Below are 19780 nucleotides of genomic sequence, written 5' to 3' on the forward strand. Positions count from 1 at the left end.
GATTCCACTGGAGATTAGAAGGAATCTGTATGGCCCTAGGCTCTCTTCACTTTCCCTTAACCTCCCTCCCTTTGTCCTCCCTGCCTTCCGGAAGTGAAGCACAGTCTTTTTTTCATGGGGTGTCCTTAAGTAAACACGTGAAGCTCTGCACCTCTTTGCCAATCTCAAAATAATACAATAAGGATTTATACAGATATTTTTCCTTCCTGTTAGGCTTGGGACAATTGGGAACATACAATATAAGCAATACGTTAAAAAACAAAACAAAACAAAAAAAACACCCCAAGACATAAGTCTTCCATTTCTACTGAATTTAATATATGGAAAATCATGTATTTCATTTTCCATTCAACTCAGTATTCAAGTAATTGGTTTTTCTCTTGACAAACCCACCAGCTCATTTCCATAATTCTTGCAAGTATAACTCTTTCCCCAAATGGATAATGCATGAGTAGAACCCCCCAGGGAAGACGATTCCAAGTGCACAGCAAGGTGACCTCACTAAAATTATAACCACAGTCTATTTTCTATATTTGATCTGATCCTTCTGGGGACAATATATAGGCCTTCAATATTTTTCCCAGAAATAGATGACAATAATTTCAAATATTACTGCAATTATAAGTATTTATTAAAATCTACCATCTCATGTCTCATGAGCCTCAACTTGGTCCTTTATCTTTTTTTTTACTGATTTGAGAACAATTTAAAGTGGAGAATGTAAACAAAACACAAAACATTATCATTTTAAACAATTAAATGCTGTGCTTAATATCAATAAAATGTTTAATATGAAAGTAGATTCAATACACATGCACAAAAATACTATCTACTTACTATATAAATGAGTGTGTTCAAACAATTATCATAATATCATAGACCCCTATCAAATGGATTTACAAACTATAATCATCTATCCTCCAGGATAGGAAATAAAATAGTCCATAGACATAAATACACACACATATATACGTATGTATATATATATATATATGTACATATATATACATGGAGAGAGAGGGAGGGAAGAAGGGAGAAAACAAAAGAGAGAAATCAAAAGAAAGGGAAATATTTCTTATTCATTTATTCGACAAGTATCCATAGACTCCAGCTCTATGTGTATTACCCAATAAACCATCCTTGACTTCAAGACATAGGAGGGTAGGAACAGAACAATTATTGCTAAAGAACTAATGAAAATACATTTTCAAAGATTAGGTGTATGTACATATTTAAAATATAAGAGCACATTTGCACCAATTGAGTAAGAAGATATTCACTATTAGTATATTCCTATAGGTCAAATGTTATGCTAAATGTCAAGCTAAGAATGTTCACATGTTCTCTTTATATATTTGGTATCCAGCTCTTAGCAATATTCCAAGGAGATGGGGGGTATCAAATATTTCACATGTAATACCAACATGATCATTATTTACCAAGAACCTCCATGATGAGACCCCTTGAAAACAGGTACAGGGCTGGGAATATGGCCTAGCGGTAAAGTGCTTGCCTTGTATACATGAAGCCCTGGGTTTGATTCCTCAGCACCATGTATATAGAAAAAGCCAGAAGTGGCACTGTGGCTCAAGTGGTAGAGCACTAGCCTTGAGCAAAAAGAAGCCAGGGACAGTGCTCAGGCCCTGAGTTCAAGCCCCAGGATTGGCAAAAAAAAAACAAAAACCCTCAACAAACCACCTGAAAAACCAGGTACAATATTGGTAAAGTTATCTTTTGATTGCTTAAATACCGGGAACATATTAGTGTAATCATATGACACAAGAAGAGAACACTAGGTGAAGAAAGACTGAAAAGTAAGTGCTTTTTAGGCCTTAGTCATAAAGCTAGTGTTTAAACAAAACTGACGTTTTAGGTCTTGGGTTTATACCAGGCACAGGATGTGGAAACTGAGGCTTGCAGAGTTTTATTACTAACAGAGTTATAGAAGGGGGGGGGGTTTAGATGTAGAGCTCACATCCTGGCAGAACAGAGCGGGGCTCGGGGAGTGTCATGCATACTGACTCCCACCATCAGGACTGACAGCAGCATGTCCTGTCCTTTAACCAGTGCCAAACTCACTAAGCTAGACCACATGAAGTAGAATGGCCAGAGAAACAGGAACCTGGTACTTCTAGAAGCCAAATTCATGACGTTTCTGAACTGCAAGGTATTCAATGACCAGGATCCTTCAGCCTGAGGCTGTCACAACAGCAGAGCATTTGCCTAGCTAGCATGTTCAAGACCCTGCTTTAATTCCTACCACAGCATTTAAAAATGAAACACCCAATTTTTTTTTTTAAAGACTGCTGTTTAAGAAAGAAGAGACTTGCTTTTTCTTTCCTCTGCTACTTTAGTGGCCACATTGAGATAAAGGAGCTTCATTTTCAAGTGCCTGGCCAGATGACTCGGAGAGAAGGTGGAGGACTACTTTACAGTGCTGCGGTGTCGGCGGTGTCAGGACGGGGACGCTCACCCCTGCAGACTGGAGCCCACTGAAGAGACTTCCTTTCAGCCCGTCCCCTGCAGAATATATGTAGATGCCAATTTCAAATATCACCCATACCTGTGCTTCCTTCAATAAGGAAACTTTGGAAAGAAAGTTAAGCATGCTACTTAGCACAAATGCCAATCAGGCCTATAGCAGCATCATGAAAATGTTTACTTAAAAGTGCCCTGTTTGGGGCTGGGAATATGGCCTAGTGGCAAGAGCGCTTGCCTCCTACACATGAAGCTCTCGGTTCGATTCCCCAGCACCACATATATGGAAAACGGCCAGAGGGGGCGCTGTGGCTCAAGTGGCAGAGTGCTAGCCTTGAGCAAAAAGAAGCCAGGGACGGTGCTCAGGCCCTGAGTCCAAGGCCCAGAACTGGCAAAACAAAAAAAAAAGTGTCCTGTTTGCCTTTAGTGTGAATTGCTGATAGCACAGGTGCATGTTCTAAGATTCACCCTAGGTTATTAATGACTTCCACGTAACTTCATACTACATATATATTTTTCATGTATTACATGAATACAGAAAACACTATCCATAATCCCTGATACGATATGAATTCATAACTAGAAGAGCAAAAGAAAACAGAAGAGCCACTCCTAATAAGAATAGGAATAATAAGAACGCCATCATGTTAAACTTAGTACAGACATCTACTCCATGAGCATTGACTTATATGAAGTACAGTAGAACAAGTTACCAATCCTTTCCTGCCTTCCTCATTGTCCACACTATAGGGCAGACAGTCCAAGGAATAAAGATGAGGTGAGGGGAAGAGACAGGTTCAAAGACAACTAGGACATCTGATAAATCTTGACAAGTTAAAAAACAGAAAGATTATCTGATCCACAGCATATATATATATATTTAAAACACAACAAACACATGTATCTCTATAAAAGAAAGCTCTGTTTCAAGCAGTTTTCTCTGAAATATATATATTTATATATTTAAATATTTGTTGGTCCTGGGGCTTGAACTCTAGGCCTGGGTGCTGTCCCTAAGCTCTTCAGCTCAAGGCGAGTGCTCTACCAGTTGAGCCACAGCACCACTTTTGTTTTTCTGGTGGTTTGTTGGAAATAAAGAGTCTCATAGACTTCCTGCCTGGGCTGGCTTTGAACCACAACCCTCAAGATCTCAGCCTCCTGAGTAGCTAGGATTACAGGCATGAGCCAGTGGTGCCCAGCTCTCTGAACTATATTATCTTTTAAATAGTTTTATCCTTTACGTTTTGCATGCCTTTCTTACAAGCTAACATATTAAGGACATTTTCCTATTATTATAGCTAAGTGAAAATTCATGACCAAATAACATGCAAAACGTTTAAGAAAAAAAACTGCAAGTTATAAAATTGGAGAACATTATCTTTTGGCAGTCTTGGGGTTTTAAATTCAGGGCATCTCTCTTGCTAGACTGGCACTCCATCATTGTGCTATGCCCGCAACCCTTTTGTTGCCCTAGTTATTTTTCTGGAAGGATCTGATCACTTTTGCCCAGAATCCCTAACAGATCTGAAATCCTCCTATCTATTCTTCTCTCATAGCTAGAATTAGAGATGAGAGTCACTATGTCTGGCAGGACTTTTTAACAGAAAACAATTTCTGGGAATAATCAATACTTAATTTTTTCTTCACATCCCAGGAAAATCTATGGTTCTTTTTCAACACAAATTGTGTGGGAATTTCAATGCTCAATTTTAAAATCTTTCAATACAAGACATTCAGTATTCAAAACATTTTAGTGTATTTATAAAATAATCTTGTACTGAAAAAATAAATCATTCCAAATTGGAATTTTAGACTTCTTATAGACTAGCTTCAAGTTCACTAAGGAATACATAATTTTGTGGTATCCATAAAAAATGTAACTTTAGTTTGCACAATTATGACATATGTAACAGTCAGAAACATGTGCATTTTAAAAACTAACTTTACCCAAATTTTAATTTTATTTGAAAGTGTAAATCTGTCAATGAGATGCATTTTCATTGGGCAATAAATCCGCATTTAATAAAACTAGAAAAACAGAGCTGATGTAGTACTAGCAAAGTGAGTAAAGGACTTTTTTATTTTTCCACAAGATGACTATTATTTCACAGAATTATTCCACAAAATACAGTGTCTACATGTTTACTTACAGCTCTGTACTTTTTGCATAGACATACGATTATTAAGATACAGCCAGAGGCAGGCACCAGTGGTTCATATTTCTAATCTTAACTACTCAAGGGGCTGAGTTCTGCAAACTGTGATTTGAAGCCAGCCAAAAAAGATGAACCCAAGAGATTAATCTCGAACTAACAAGCAAAAAGCCCAGAATGGAAGCATGACTAAAATGGTAGAACTGCAGCTATGAGCAAAAAAGGAGAGTAAGAACAGGAGGCCGAGTTCAATGCCCAGTACTAGCACGCACGCGCACACACACACACACACACACACACACAAATATAGCACAATAACAGTGGGATAAGCAAAATTCAAAAAGTTATATTTTATGGTAGGTATTCACTACAACTTTTCTACAAACAAACAAACAAAAATCCTGGTGTCTGCCCTAACCCTCTAATTTTATACTGGATTCATTTTATATAAAAATCATAAGAACTGAAAAAATTCCAGTGTTTCAAATATTTCCTAGCCCAGATTCTTTTATGTTACTATGACTTGAGCTCCATTAAGTACTAAAACGCCTAAGAACTTCTTTCCATAGTTGTAACTATTGCTATGTTATTTTAAGTTTTATATATATATATACACATACATATATCAGTACATCTACATATATGTATACACATGACAGCAAGGCACATGCCTAAAGAACCACCAAATATTAAACTCTATGACATTTGACAAAACTCAGCCATGTGTGACCTATAAAACTGGCAACTTCATGTGGCTCAACCTAATAAAACCTTCTCTGATATTCACACTGTTGAATCTAAACCTAACATCTGACCAGCAGAGGCAGCTGTGCGAGGTTTGGGACATGGTGGCAGAGCAGAAGCAATGCCCAACAATAGCTTCCTTGAAGCTCTGTGTAGAACACTTCCCTTTGCAGAGAGAAGGCAGGCAAGCTGAGGACAGCAAGTCAGAATGAAGCACAGAGTGGAATACATCCCGAGCTGGGAAACAATGGTGGATGGGAGTGATTTTTTACATTAGCTTATGATCCAGGTGAATTTGTTATTCAAATCTGTTTTTTTTAAACAAAAAACAAACAAACAAAAAAAACAGCATAGATAGCTCAGCCAGGCGCTGGTGGCTCACGCCTGTAATCCTAGCTACTCGGGAGGCTGAGATCTGAGGTTTGTGGTTCAAAGCCAGCCCAGGCAGGAAAGTCCATTAGACTCTTATGACCAATTAATGACCAGAAAACCAGAAGTGGCACTATGGCTCAAGTGGTAGAGTGCTAGCCTTGAGCTGAAGAGCTCAGGGACAGTGCTCAGGGCCAGAGTTCAAGCCCCACAATGGACAAATAACTAAATAAATTTAAGCATAGCTCCAAGTAGGGCTCTTAAGCAGTTTAGCCAGGGGTTGAGGACACAGAACAGCACGAAGAAATAAAGCAAACCTGTTGGCAATGACCTTTCACCAGTGTTAGATTTAAATTTTCCAATGGCAGAGTGAAACTTTTTAAACATGACTCACCGTCTTTGTGAGCAGCAATTGCCGTTAATGGGGGAGCAGGTGTTGGGAAGGTTCCTACAGATGTTTGCTTCTCTGAGGAAAGGTGTGGCTGGAGGCACAGCGCAGATGATGGCGCTGACAAGAGCACCAGCGCCATCAGAGCAGCATTTCAGAGGACTTTTCATGCGGCATTCTCAGTAAACTGTGGGCTAGTGGGTGAGATGGGGAACAATTCTAACCATTCAAAGGAGCCGATTTGGTTGGAATCGGGACTCTATTTCCTTTCAGTAGATGGCTCGGGATTTTACAAGAATTCATTCAACAGGAGGAAAGGCACAAAAAGAAGTCCTCTTTGGGGAGCAGCGGTGTGGCGCTCTTGGAGCACCCTCTGGAGGCCAGAGGAAGGTGACAGGCGAGAGGAAGAAAGCCTTCTGATCAGCCACTGACACCCAGAGAGAGCTGCAGAGGTCTCAGCCGACTGCACTGCGACTTCCAGCTTCCCAGGAGCCAAGACAGTGTGGGAAATGCCCACCTCCATCTCCAGTTCACACGGCAGAAGAAAGCCAGCGGGCAGCCACGTTCTCAGCTAACGTCCTTACTATTTTCTTTTAAGCACTGCTTGGCATACATTCTGTCTATACTCTGAATTCCTTGGGGATATAATGCAGGAGCATTTTATTTTTTAATATGTAGAAGAGGAGGATGTGAGCCTGTGATATATTAACTTTACAAAATGCCATTTTGTCAACAAGACATTCAAGTATATGATTTAGCCAACCCCGTGTTTATTAAAACTGAGCATCAATTAAGCTGCTGTAAACCTCACATCTCACTCTCCTAAAGCAACTAACACTGACACCTATTGGCATTTTGGTAGCTTGCTTTTTTTTTTTTTCCATCTGTTAAGATTTACATAAGAATTCATGCAGACCAAAACACAATGCTGACAAATCCAAAATGTCAGTTGTCCCTTTGGGAATTTTTAAGTACCCTAACAGCATTCTTTAATAGATATATTTTCCCACCGCTGAAATAAATCCATTTTAAGCCAGTATCTGATTTTTGTGTGTATGCTTAGCCTCCTACCCCCTCACTCTCCACCCCCACCCCGTTTATCTAAAAGAGAGCTCTGAGATTACAAGTCTGTTTTTTTGTTTCTTTGAGCAAATGAAATTACTAAAAATATTGAAATGTGTTCCATTTTGCTTCTATCAGAAAAAAAAACCCAATAAACTACACTACTGTTATGGTCAAGGTTAGCTTGTAAATTTGAGAAAGCTTGTCACAGTGGGAATGCTAATGAAAATGCAGACTGTGTCTTCCAATTGCTGTGCTTCTTACTGGCCCCCAAAGAGAGGATCAAACATTCTACAGCAAAGCAAAGTTTAAACTTCAACTCTTAAGTATTGCCAGGAAAGGAGTCATGTTTCAAAAATCTTCTTGTGGCTTGAAACTTCAACCTTTTCCTGCCAGAGACAGTTATACAGCACCTTCACTCGGCTCTCAATATTTAGATTAGATTCAGCACTGTTTTCGTAATATATACATACATATACGCCCTTATGAAATTTGACATGCTTATCTACTTTATCTTTTACAGGTAGTACATATTAATATTTATACCCACTCTAATCTCTGCTCAGGTTTTCTTACCATAAAAGGTAAAATTTGAAAATCAGATGACATATCCTTGCTGTGACAGCAGCAAGTCATTCCTTAAGTAATTTTAGAAAGAGAGTTTTTAATTTACTTGTTGGTCAATGATAGTGTGCTTTCTTGTTTATGCCTCACAAAGTCCGATAATGCTAATGCTAGTATTATCCCTATTTTTCCAAAAAGAAAGAAAGATTAAGTAACTCTCCCATGACTATTGGGTCAAAAATGGTTGAATTAGGAATTATTAAATCCAGGTAATCTATTTGGAGATCTAAGAACTATATCATCTCAGCTTTTGCTGCCTTTTGAGGCTTTTTCATCTTTTCTAGGGTCACGTGGAATAATATACAATAAATGTGTTTTAACTGCCTGGAGCACAGTAAGAATTGAATGAACAGTCTCTTTCCCCATACTAGAACAAAACTGCATCCACTATGGTGACTGGTCAATAGAAAAAGTATTTGCTGTTGCTATCTTGGTCCAATTTTTCCTCTTTCTATTCTTTCATCAGTATTATTTTATCATTTGTATAGGAAAGTAGTACCCTGGCTTCTCCCAGCCTTTCTGATGCCTTAGTTCTTTGTAACAAGTCCTGCTTCATTGTGTAAATAAACTCTAATGCTTTTAATAATTACATAAGGCAGGGGGTTACAAGTCACGGGTTGAAACAGATCACTGGACATTCCTCCTGCTCTGGCGCTCCGTAAACACAGGCCAGGCTGTTAGTGACAGGCTACTTTAGACCCAAGAATGTTTACAGGCACTTGGACCCAGGGAGCGGCTCGGCTAAGGAAACAGGTGGGTGATATCACTCAGGAAGCTCACACCCGGAGTCTACTCATTGATTCAACTTTTTCACCACCTGTACTTACAACCACCCCTCTGGCCAGGCATGGGCTGACACCTGGTAGTTCTAGAACTTGGATAGGTATGAGAATTAATTTTTTCCAGATCACTTAAGAACAACAACAAATATCTGCAGGGGAAAAACAACAACAACAACAGCAAGACATGCCGGCCAACAGAAAATCCTAAACGAGGCATAGAGTACAATTGGCAACAAGAAACAAACCAATAAACTTGGTTTGTAATTCGGCCTCCAAAAGAAAAGGGTGTTGAGCCCACTGAATCCATCTGAAGAGTAGGACCCAGGAGGTCCTGTCTGTGGGCAGCTCAGGATGTGATTAGGCCCACGGTACACAACTCAGTGAAACACAGCCCAGGACTGTGCTGAAGTTGCCTATTTGAGGAAAGAAGAGGACTCAATGACTCCAAGGACTTGGGACCTATTAGAACCATTATAATGGAATAGATAATTCTGTTGAACATCTGCAGCCCCAACAGTGTGCAATCCAATAGTCAGTTAATTGCATAAAAATGCAGATGTTATGAAACACAGCCATGGATGTATCGTGTATCAGCCACACACGTCATATTAAAGTTTCCCCTAAAATTTTCCCTCCAACAGATGTGTTTATGCCTATTCGTATAATATAGTACACTGTGGGGCTGAGTCGCTAAGCTCCCTGGGTCTTATACCTCCCCTGACAGTTGTGAAGGAAGATTGTTAACATCCAAAGGGAGGCTTGACTGTTGCTTATTGCATACACATCCCCAAGGATGTACAGCTTCGGTGGCTCATTTCAGGGGCAAATGTGGACTGAGGGTCAGGAATGCAGGAGCAATTCAAGAGATGGGTATCCGCTTAAGTCCTGACTTGGGCTAGCATGGCAAGTGTGATCAGACATGGAGGATGCCTACGAACTACAGACTGAAAAAAATCAAGAAGGAAAAAAAGCGTGGCTTCCCCACAAGCTATTATGACTATCCGTTATTTATTACTCTGGGGTAAGGAAAAATACACTGCAACTCACCACTGTAAGGAAAGAGACAAAGAGAGAAATGTCGATTTCACACCATGTGCTTCTCTACAAAGCAGACCTCAAGTCGGCCATCCTTTTCTGATCAAATGAAGAACATATTCTTAATTAATTGAGCAAATGTGAAGTGCTCTGGAAGGGGTAAAAAGTCCTTCCTCCAAAAAAAGATGATTGCACGGTGGAAGAAAGACACACACACACACATACGGAATGCTAGCCTAGAGACAATTTGACAAGTTCATCCTGTGTTCTGGGAACATAGGAGAGGCCGTCATTTAAAGGCAATGAGAGCCGTGGAAAGGAGCTTAGAACCAGACCTAAAAGGAAGACTGGGAAGATAGGTGAAAGGCCATCATTTAAAGGGAATGAGACCTGTGGAAAGGAACTTAGAACCAGAGCTACAAAGGAAGAATCAGAACCACCAGGGAAGTGCTACAACTATAGTGTCCGGAAGAAAGATGATGAAATCATTAGAAGACAGCCACCTGTACCTACCTGATAGATATACTCTGCTGGATGCAGAAATGCCAACCAACTCCTCATCACCCATGACACCAGGGAATCACTATCTTGTAGAAAGGACCTGAGTAATGTCATAGTTGCTACTTTAAACCCTTGCTAAGAGGCAAAACCACTGAAAGGAACTCAGTCTTAGTCCTCTGTCCTTCCTTCCTTCACTACACCAAGCAAATCTGGACGCACTAAGTTCTTAAGGCAAAGTCACCAGCAACAGTGATAAGAACTCAAAAGTAAGTCTTTATAACTTGTCGACTTTGGCTTCGGTCTAGATCACTTCCCTGTGATGATCTTAGGACAGCAGAGAGTAATCATCCGGATGGGCTGCTAATCTGGCCCCAACACTGCATATTCTTTTTGAATAAAATGCTCCACGAGTCCCCAAAACACAAGGTAAGAATGAGGACACTTTCTGTCGGCCAGTGAGTTGTCCTGAGAGCGAGTCTGATGAGCTGTATCTTCTTTTAGAAGCTCGCAAGCAAGCCGAACGAACAATTACTCTCTGTTCCATTTCTGCTTTCCTGTAAACCCCGCTGAAGGTCTCTCTGCCAATAACCCAGGTCCTGAAACGCTATCAGTGGTTCCAACAAGCATACCAAACAAAAGTGATTTGTTTTCTGGCTGCAAGGAACAAATGCACTTGCTTACGGTGTTTGGGAAACAGCTTTTACCAAGTGCCATCGACCTCATTCCTCGGCCGTGTTTCGCGAATGTGTGTTTGGGAGTGTGCTGCAAGGGTGTGAGCATCTGGCCAAGTCACCATTGGGGGTTCCCACTGGAAGACGTCTACTTCACTTGGTCACCAATGGGTTGATTTCCAGAAGGCTCCTCTCATCGAAAGCACTGTTGGTTCTTAGGGACTATCTCAGGTCCTTCGGAGGGTAAGAAAGAATAGTTTCCAGAAAGCCTCAACTACCATTTCTTTCTACCCCGTCGGCAGCCACGGGGTTCCAGTATCCCCGGAGAAGCTGAGCTGCCCGGAGTTGGGCAGAGGAGGCGCTGGAAAGGAAAAGTGCCATTCCTCCCCCCGCGCCTGCAGGACGCGCCCCGCGCAGCCCGCGGCGGCGCCGACCTCTGGGAATCCCCGCGGCTTCCCCGGAGCTCCGGGCTGGGCGGGCGGCACGGGGGCGCACCGCACGGACCCCGACCCCCAGCTTCCCCCTCCGCCCGGCTCCCCTCCGCCGGGCTCGGGGCCGGAGGGACCGGGGTGTCCCCGCTCCCCTCGCTAGAGGGCAGCCGGGCCCCGCGCAAAGCCCTCGGGCGCCGGGGCCCGCGCGCTCCGGGCTGGGCGCTGCGCCCCCCGAATCCCACTCGGGAGCCGGGCGGGCGGTGCCGCCGGGACGCCACGCTAGCGGGGTGCTGACCTCCCCCCCCACCCCCCGAGGGGGGCGCAGCCCGGAGCCGTCGCCCGCGCTCGGCGCGCAGGTGAGGGGGCAGCCGCGCCGGAGCGGCCCGCCCGGCTCCGGGGACACCTGGCGACCGGCGGGACCCGGCGGCGGCGGAGCTCGGGACGCGGGCGGTGACACCCGGGCCGGAGCCGGCGCGGGGGCTCGCGGGCCGCGCGGCGCCCTTACCTGGACTCGGGTTGCCCGGGGCGGGCTCGGGCTTCTTGCCGGAGCCCCGGTCCTTCCTCTTGCCTTTCCCCTTCCCTCTGCCTTCTCGCCGCTCGGACATGTCGCGGGAGGCGCGGGCGCCGGGCGCTCGCTCGCTCGGGGTCCGGGCTGGGGAAAGTTTCTCGGGGCGCGAGGGGGCGGCGCCCGCGGGGAGCGGGGCGGGTGCGGGCGCGGCGTGCGGGCCGGGCCCCCGGGGCCGCTCGGGTCGGCCGGCGCGCCGGGTGCGGGCGAGGCTCGCGGTGGGCGGCGGGGCGGGAGGCGGTCACCGTCCCGCGCGCACTCCCATCGCCCGGGCGGCCGCCGCTGCGCCGCGCTGCGCCCCGGTCCGCTCCGCGCCGCTCCGCTCGGGTCCGCGCGGCTCCCGGCGCTCGGCGCTCGTCCGTCCCGAGTTCCAGCAAGTTTTGGGGAAGTCCTCGCCGGCCCCTTTTCAATTGCCCCACCGACACCCACCTCCCGCCCGCCCGCAGGTTGCACGCTGGCGCCTCCCCCGCGCCCTCCCCTGGCCTCGCCCCCTCCCGCTTCCCCACCACACCCCCCCCCCACCCCGAGGCGCCGACACGCCAGCGGGAGGAGCCTGCGCCCGCCCCGGTCCTCCCCGCGCCCTCCGCCGGGCGCCGGCCCGGAGCCCCCGACAGGGGTCGCTGGAAGCCGCGCGCAGCCCGGCCCGCGGCCCGCGGAGGCTCCGCGCGCTCCCCTCGCCCGCCCGCCCGCCCGCGGGGACGGCCCGGCCCCCCGAAAGTGGAGAGAGACACGATGCTCCTGACACCTGCGCCCCCCAAAGGAGGGCACTCGGGGCCCCCGCGGCTGGCGGGTCGGGGCGGCCAGAAGGGCTGGACTGCTCTCTGCTTTCCCACAGGAGTGACAGGACACCCCGTCCCTCCCGGGCGCGCACATCAACCCTGGGCCGGAGGGGGGGAGCGGGGGGCAGATTCGGTCCCTGGCCGGGGGGTGGGGGTGACTCAGACCCTGGGCCGGGGAGAGGGGGTTGACTCTGACCCGGGGGTGGGGGGTGACTCGGACCCTGGGCCCGGGGGTAGGGAGGGGGAGGTGACTCGGTCCCTGGGCCGGGGAGGGGAGGTGACTCGGTCCCGGGCGCACAGTGGGCGGGCGCCGGGGTCGTGGCTAGCGCCCTGGTGGTCGACCCGCGCCTGGAGTTCGCCTGGTCTGCTTTCCTGTGGGTACTGACTGGGGTGCCTGTACGAATCCCCATCGCCTTAGAAACTGGCCGCTTCTGCTACGGGGCTGTGGGAGCCACGGTTCACGGGGGACAGCAATTGCCCACCCCACCCCCCCCCCCCCGGAGATCACCGAGAAGGGCCTCGATCCCCAGGGTGGGCCGGGCCAGGGGAGCCCTGGCAGACTTTCAAGGGAGAGCACGCACGCCCTATCTCCCCCCTTGGCCTCCCTCTGGCTCCACAAAGCAGTGAAATCAAGAATGCTAGGCAAAGCCCAGGGGCGTCCTTCCACCAGGACAGAAGGATCCAGAAGGATCTGCAGGTACAGACAAAGCAAACAAACAAACAACAAACCTACTCTCATCATTACACACCGCAGCTGTTAGCAACTCAGATTCTCTCGTGGTCGGCAGGAACGACACATATTTGACACAGACTACTCTGCTTTCCAAGTGACTCACTCCTGCCTTTCCATTTTCTGGGATTAGTACTAGCTGAGAACACTGCCTGTCCACCGCCTCCTCCGTGCTTCCTAATTGCCACAATCTAAATAGAGTTTAGTTTTTTTAAAAAAAAATCATCATACCTCCTTGATGTGTAGATGAAAAGGGAAGGATACAAAAGTATTCAACTTTAAGCAGGCTAAGAGTAATTTGGTCTACTTTAATTTGCATTAAGATAAGGACTAAACTGCTAGGTGGGTTAAATTGCTACAAGATAGCATAGAAGTGCAGCACTGGCCTGTAATTCTAGCTATTCTTGGGGTTGAGATCATAGAACAGGGGGTCAAAGCTAAGGCCATGAAAGAAAAGTCCATGGACTCTAATCTCTAATTAATCAAAAAAAAATCTAGATATGGAGCTGAGACTCTAGTGATGGAGCAACAGCCTTAGACTAGCCCCCAGGCCCGGAGTTCAACCCCTAGTACTGGCACAACAACAAGAAAGATAAGATAACAGCTTGCTTAAAAAATAAATTTGTTGTCCAAATGATTTCTGATAACTTTCCAACCAACACTGAATATAAGATTCTCTTTGTGGTAGAAGCAGCAGAACTAGACAAAAAGAGGAGGGGCTGGGAATCTGGCCTAGTAGCAAGCTTGCTTGCCTCTTATACATGAAGCCCTGGGTTCGATTCCTCAGCACCACATGTATAGAAAAAACCAGAAGTGGCGCTGTGGCTCAAGTGGTAGAGTGCTAGCCTTGAACAAAAAGAAGCCAGGGACAGTGCTCAGGCCCTGAGTTCAAGCCCCTGGACTGGCAAAAAAAAAAATTAAAAAGAGGAGGAATATGTGTACAGGGCACTGTAATAGCTCACAGCTTAGAGTGTAAGGTGGACTCTGAAGGTTGGAGTACTTCTGTCTCCCCATGAGGGATCTGTACTCCCCAAGCAAAGGATAGAAAATCCAGAAAGCCGAAGTCCTTTCAAGAAGGAATCTTTATCTCAAGGGTGTGAGACAGTGCTAAGGGTAGAGTGTGCACCAAGCCACGCATTATCAAACGACACTATTTTAAATGTAAAGCAAAATGCCTATTTTGAAAAGTGACTATAAATTAGCATTTCATAATCACTTTTCCTGCTTGCCATGTGACAGAGAGATAGGGGAAAGAAGGACAGCGATGGCAAAGCTAAGCGCTGCAGGAACTTTCTTCAGAAGAAGCTGCTGCAGTCAGAGGCAGCACCAGGCCAGGCTGCTCCGGGTTCTGGAATCACAGCCGATGATGGTCAAGGGGCCAAGGCAAACCTCAGCTCTCCTCCTTTTTTTTATTTCCTGTTAACTTCTGCAGAGCCTCTTTTGTTACATTATTTACAGTCCGCTGAAAGAGAAACCAGGGGAAAGTCAATTTCTATGGTTGTTAAACTATTTTTGAGATTCATCAAAAGTTTGCAGTTGTCTTTAAACTCATTTCTGTGGTCAGTAAGTGGCACATGAATTTTATTTTCTTTTTTCAGAATTAAAAAATTATAGAATGGAGTAGAATAGGGGAGCCAGGATAGCTTCCTCTTGAAAAATGATAAAAATGAAAGTGAAGGAACGGGTAACAGTGTCCAAAAAGATTGTACTCATTATCAAATAGTAACCCCTCTGGCCAATACCTTAGTAACAACCTCAATTGTATAATTTGGAAGTGATAACATAGAGGTGTGGTTAAATTCTATTAGTTTGTTGTGTATTGTTGAGCTCTTAGAGCAACTCTCATATACAATATCTTGGCTCCCACATTACATGCTAACCTATCAACATGTGTCAATGGAAAAGAAAGAGTAGAGAATTCTGAATAAATGCCTGGAGAAACAAAGAAAGGCAAAAAGTAGATCTCGCCTAAAATGACAGCTTAAAAGAACTGAAATCATGTTCCATTACACTTTTCTTTGTCTGAGCTTAACTTTGAAAAATACTCTTAGATTCTACAAAGCTGGTTGCATATACTTTTCCAGTAATTCCTTTTTGGGAACTACTCCAAGAAAAATTTTTAAATGGGCAAGAATGGAGGGGAAAAAAAGACTAATATGAAGATATATTACATTTTGAAGTATTCTATGTATCATTGACAGTAATGGGAATTTAATTTAGAATTCTGCAAATACGTTTAGCTTCTGAAAATAAAGCAACTTCAGATAATTTAAACAGTGATTCCGTTTTAAAAACTTTGTGACAAAGTTGACCCTAATGACCATCCATGAGTGAAAAAAAATCTCACCAACACCAGCTTCACACCTGTATGGCTCATTCATTCAACAAGCATTCGCTCTACAAAGGTTAAGGGAAAGCTAACATAACAGCGTCCCTGTTTTCATGAAGCTAAAATACTATGAGAGAGTCATTTAAAAAATTAATTATCCAATGGAAAGCAAGACCTGATCATTTTTGGAAGCCTAGAGCTCATAACATTTAGGGGATTTTATTTATTTACTTATTCTTCAGTGCCAGTACTGGGGCCAGCTTTTTGGGTGGCTATTGGAGATAACAATCTCATGGACTAGCCAGGCACCAGTGGCTGACATCCTGTAATCCTAGCTACTCTGGAGGCTGAGATCTGAGGATCATGGTTCAAAACCAGTCCAGGCAGAAAAGCCCTCATAAGACTCCTATCTCCAATTAACCACTCAAACACTGGGAGTGGTGGTGTGGCTCAAGTGTTACAGCGCTAGCCTTGAGCACAACGAGGCTCAGGGACAGCGCCCAGGCCCCTGAGTTCAAGCCCCACAACCAACCACCACCACCAACAACAACAACAAAAGGATCTCATGGACTTTCCTGCCCAGCCTGGCTTCAGATCTCAGCCTCTTGAGTAGCTAGGATTATAGACTTGAGCCACTAGGCACCTGACTCTCGGGGGACATTTTGGAGGGAAAGGTATACAAAATTCAAAACACTTGTTTAGGCTGAGGGTGTGGCTCTGTGGTCGAGCGTGTTTTTAGCATGCTGGAAGCCCTGGGTTTCATTCCCAGCACCGAAAAGCAAACCAAAATCAATTTAGGCACAAGAACATTAAAGGGGCCTTTGCAAATGCGAGGCCTTGAAACTTTACTTAGGTAAATTCACCTCTACTGATAGCATCTTCTATCATCTGCACCATATTTACAAATATGGCAATTATATACTATTTTAGAGATGAGATTAGATAATACTCTCACATATTACCACTATAAATATGAAACATGAACAGGCAGTCAGGAGAAATATACACAGAATTTAATGGAACAAGGAAATTAGCACTGTTAAGATTAATTAAAAAATGAACAGAGCCTTAATGACTCAGAGTCATGAGTGTTCTGTTCTATGTAGTTTGACTCTTAGAATCTGCATGCATGTTGAGTTGTGTTAGTGTTTCTGTCCATATGCCCTGTAAAAACAAGAGGCAATAGTCTCTTCGTCACATATAACAAATACTTCATAGGATTAAAAATTGAAGTTCTGTGTGTCTTATTTTGTTTTGGCATAACTGGAGTTTTGAACTCAGGGCCTTGTGCCTACTATAGAAAAGTGCTCCCTAGTCATATAAGCCATTCCTTCAACCCAAGAGAGTGGTCTTATAACAAAATTATGAGTTAAAATTCCAAAGGAATATGGTAGAAAGAATGTTTATGCTTTTGTACTTGTATGATGTAAGGAATTACCACATGCTGATGAGAACTACTGTGATTTTTGCCCATTATTATCATCCATGGGAAGATTAGTCATTGTACTTTGATAACCAGTGTCTTGGATTAAATACAGAGAATACAGCTAAATGTTGCCCCTTATGTCTTGTCCCTGCCCTTCTTTTCCCTTCCCTTCCCCTCCCCTCTCTCCTCTTCCCTCCTTTCCTCTTCTCTCTTCTCTTCTCTTGTGTTCCTCTTGTTCTCTTCTCTTTCTTCCTCTTCCTCTTTCCCTCTCTCTTTTTAGAAATCAAGCATACGTTATAAGCTTCTTTGGTGGTAAGGCATAGTGTGTGTGTGTGTGTGTGTGTGTGTGTGTGTGTGTGTGATATTTGAAAGTAATTTATATTAAGAGCACCATCCTACCCAATTTTGCAGTCATTTCTTACCTCACACTACTACCTCTCAATTCCCTAGCAACACACCCTTACTTTCCAATTGCATATAATTCACATCTCTCAGATTTACAAACAAATGCACATTTTTGTACACAAACACAGGCACACATGAGTATTCACGTGAGTATATCTGTGTGTGTGTGTGGTGTATTTCTCTAGTTATCTTTTCTCTGTAGAAAATGAGAAAAGGTGTCCTTTCATGTGAGCAAATAAAGATCATACAGCCTCTGTATCCACTATTCTCAAATAACTTTTCCTTAGATTTCCTGTCTGCCCATCTTTACACCTGGTTATCACTAAATATCTTTGGATAGAATACATTTCAATGGAATGGAACGACTATAAGAGTCTAATTTTCTTATCAAACCATTTTTTGACTTATCAACTACTAACTTTCCACTCTGGCAATCATCCTGACCCCAATCACCTTTTATCTCTCATCTCCAGGCACCACCCAAACCCTTGTCTTTGTCCTTTGTTGCTTTGGCTGTACTAAAGCTCTCTACCAGGAGCACTTTTCCCAATTATTCCTTCCCACACAGAAAGTGAGAGCAGTCTTTTGAAACGCAAATCAAATCCAGTCAATGCTTCCCAGAACTGTAGCTAGAACCCTTGTGGAGCTTCGTTGTGCCTTCCTTCAGCCCTTTTTCCTGGCCTTTGTGCACCATGGCCTTCTTGCTAGGAACCCCTGAAATGTCCCGTTTATCTTAGCCTCCCTGCTTGTGCACTGGCCGGTTGTTCCACGTGTTAAGTAGTTCCACTTATTGTTCAGGTCCCATTACAGTTCATTTGCTTGGAAAAGCTTTTTGTTGGCTTTCAAAACTGTTGGAGCGGGGCCTAATCTTCCATCATATATTTTACATCTCCTTTATGACAGGTATCCCGGTTGATAATTATGCTTTTGTTTGTTTTGTTCTGTGTTGCAGTGCTGAAGTTGAACTCGGGGCTTCACACATGATACCCAGGCAGGCTATCACTTGATGCGTGTCCCTAGAGCTTGTGCTTTTTTTTTTTCTTTCAAATAATGTTTTGTGCTAACTCTACCTGAGTTGACCTTAGAAGGTCCTCTTGAGAAGCTGTGATTACAAGCAGATACCACCACACTCAGCCTCATTGTGTAATTATTTGTGTGATTTAAAAAAATAATAATTTGTTTACACTGGGTATGAATTTCTTTGAGGACAAAGACTGATTAGTCCATGTTCAATCTTATATGACTAGTACTATCTGTGTCTCACCCAAGCCAATCCATATATTTTGTCAATTAGTACATAAATGAAGATCATCACATTTAGTTTCTTATTTATTTAAGACTACATGAGTATTTATGTTTGTTCCTATTTTTTTTAATTTTCCGTATAGCTTTCAAAGACAATATTTTAATCCTATCTTTTCATTTTTGAAACGATGACAGAGAAGGCATCTTTTTACAGGAAAAAGGTATTTTCTTACCTACTGCTCATTTTTTTAAAAATAATGATTATGATACCACCCATGACACACTGAGAAAGACCTCTGTTAAAATAAACCTTTCCCGGGGCTGGGAATGTAGCTTAGTGGTTGCCTAGCATGCATGAAGCCCTGGGCTCAATTCTTCAGTTCCACATAAACAGAAAAAGCTGGAAGTGGCGCTGTGGCTCAAGTGATAGAGCACTAGCCTTGAGCAAAAGAAGCTCAGATCAGTGCCCAGGCCCTGAGTTTAAACCCCAGGACTGGCAAAAATAAATAAATAAATAAACCTTTCCAAATTCCAAAAGAGCCTGACTAGTCAAGCTAATCTTGCAATACTTTCTCTGGGAGGTGAAGCAGTAACTTTCATGAAGTGATAAAGTGCCAACAATATTTTCCCCCTAAATTGCCTTTTCAAATTTTACCTGTTGATTGCATTTATTGATTTCATTTACTCTCTTGGATTCTTGAGATGCATCAAAGTAGCCCATAAAACGGCTGACTTTTAACAAGGCCAACATGGATTCATAGAGAAAAGTCTGCAAACACATCATTGTTGGCATAGTTAAAACACCTTCTTATTCTAGGCATGATATAAAGTTCTTGTCTATATTCAATACTTTTGTTCTTCACACAGCTCAATGATGAGTCTCAGATTGTCCCTAGTAACCATCTTGGAGATTAAATTTAATTCCTTTCGTATTTTGCTTTCTTTCTGTTGTCCACAGTCATGTAATAAACACAAAATAGTTCCTCTGTATGTACTTGGTGCTCAGACTCTAAGTGCATTGATTGTACAGCAAGAGAGAGATCACTGCTGGGCATGGCTGGCT

The 19780-nt window shown here is 44.0% G+C and overlaps 1 protein-coding gene across 4 annotated transcripts in view; it reads right to left on the reverse strand.

Moving 5' to 3' along the window:
- The window catches only part of Nrg1 (neuregulin 1), a 969466-nt gene that overhangs the window by 195374 nt on the left and 754312 nt on the right, over positions 1-19780 (reverse strand). For 2 of the 4 annotated variants that reach the window (XM_048330592.1, XM_048330591.1), the window contains exon 1: positions 11744-11864. The exons of the other annotated variants lie outside the window; for them this stretch is intronic. In XM_048330592.1, coding sequence (XP_048186549.1) covers positions 11744-11843 — 100 coding nt within the window. In that variant the 5' untranslated portion in view covers positions 11844-11864. Of the gene's footprint in view, positions 1-11743; positions 11865-19780 lie in introns of those variants that run through there. 4 annotated transcript variants of the gene reach the window in all.

The sequence above is a fragment of the Perognathus longimembris genome, chromosome 21, assembly GCF_023159225.1.
Source record: "Perognathus longimembris pacificus isolate PPM17 chromosome 21, ASM2315922v1, whole genome shotgun sequence".
NCBI classification, from domain to species: Eukaryota; Metazoa; Chordata; class Mammalia; order Rodentia; family Heteromyidae; genus Perognathus; species Perognathus longimembris.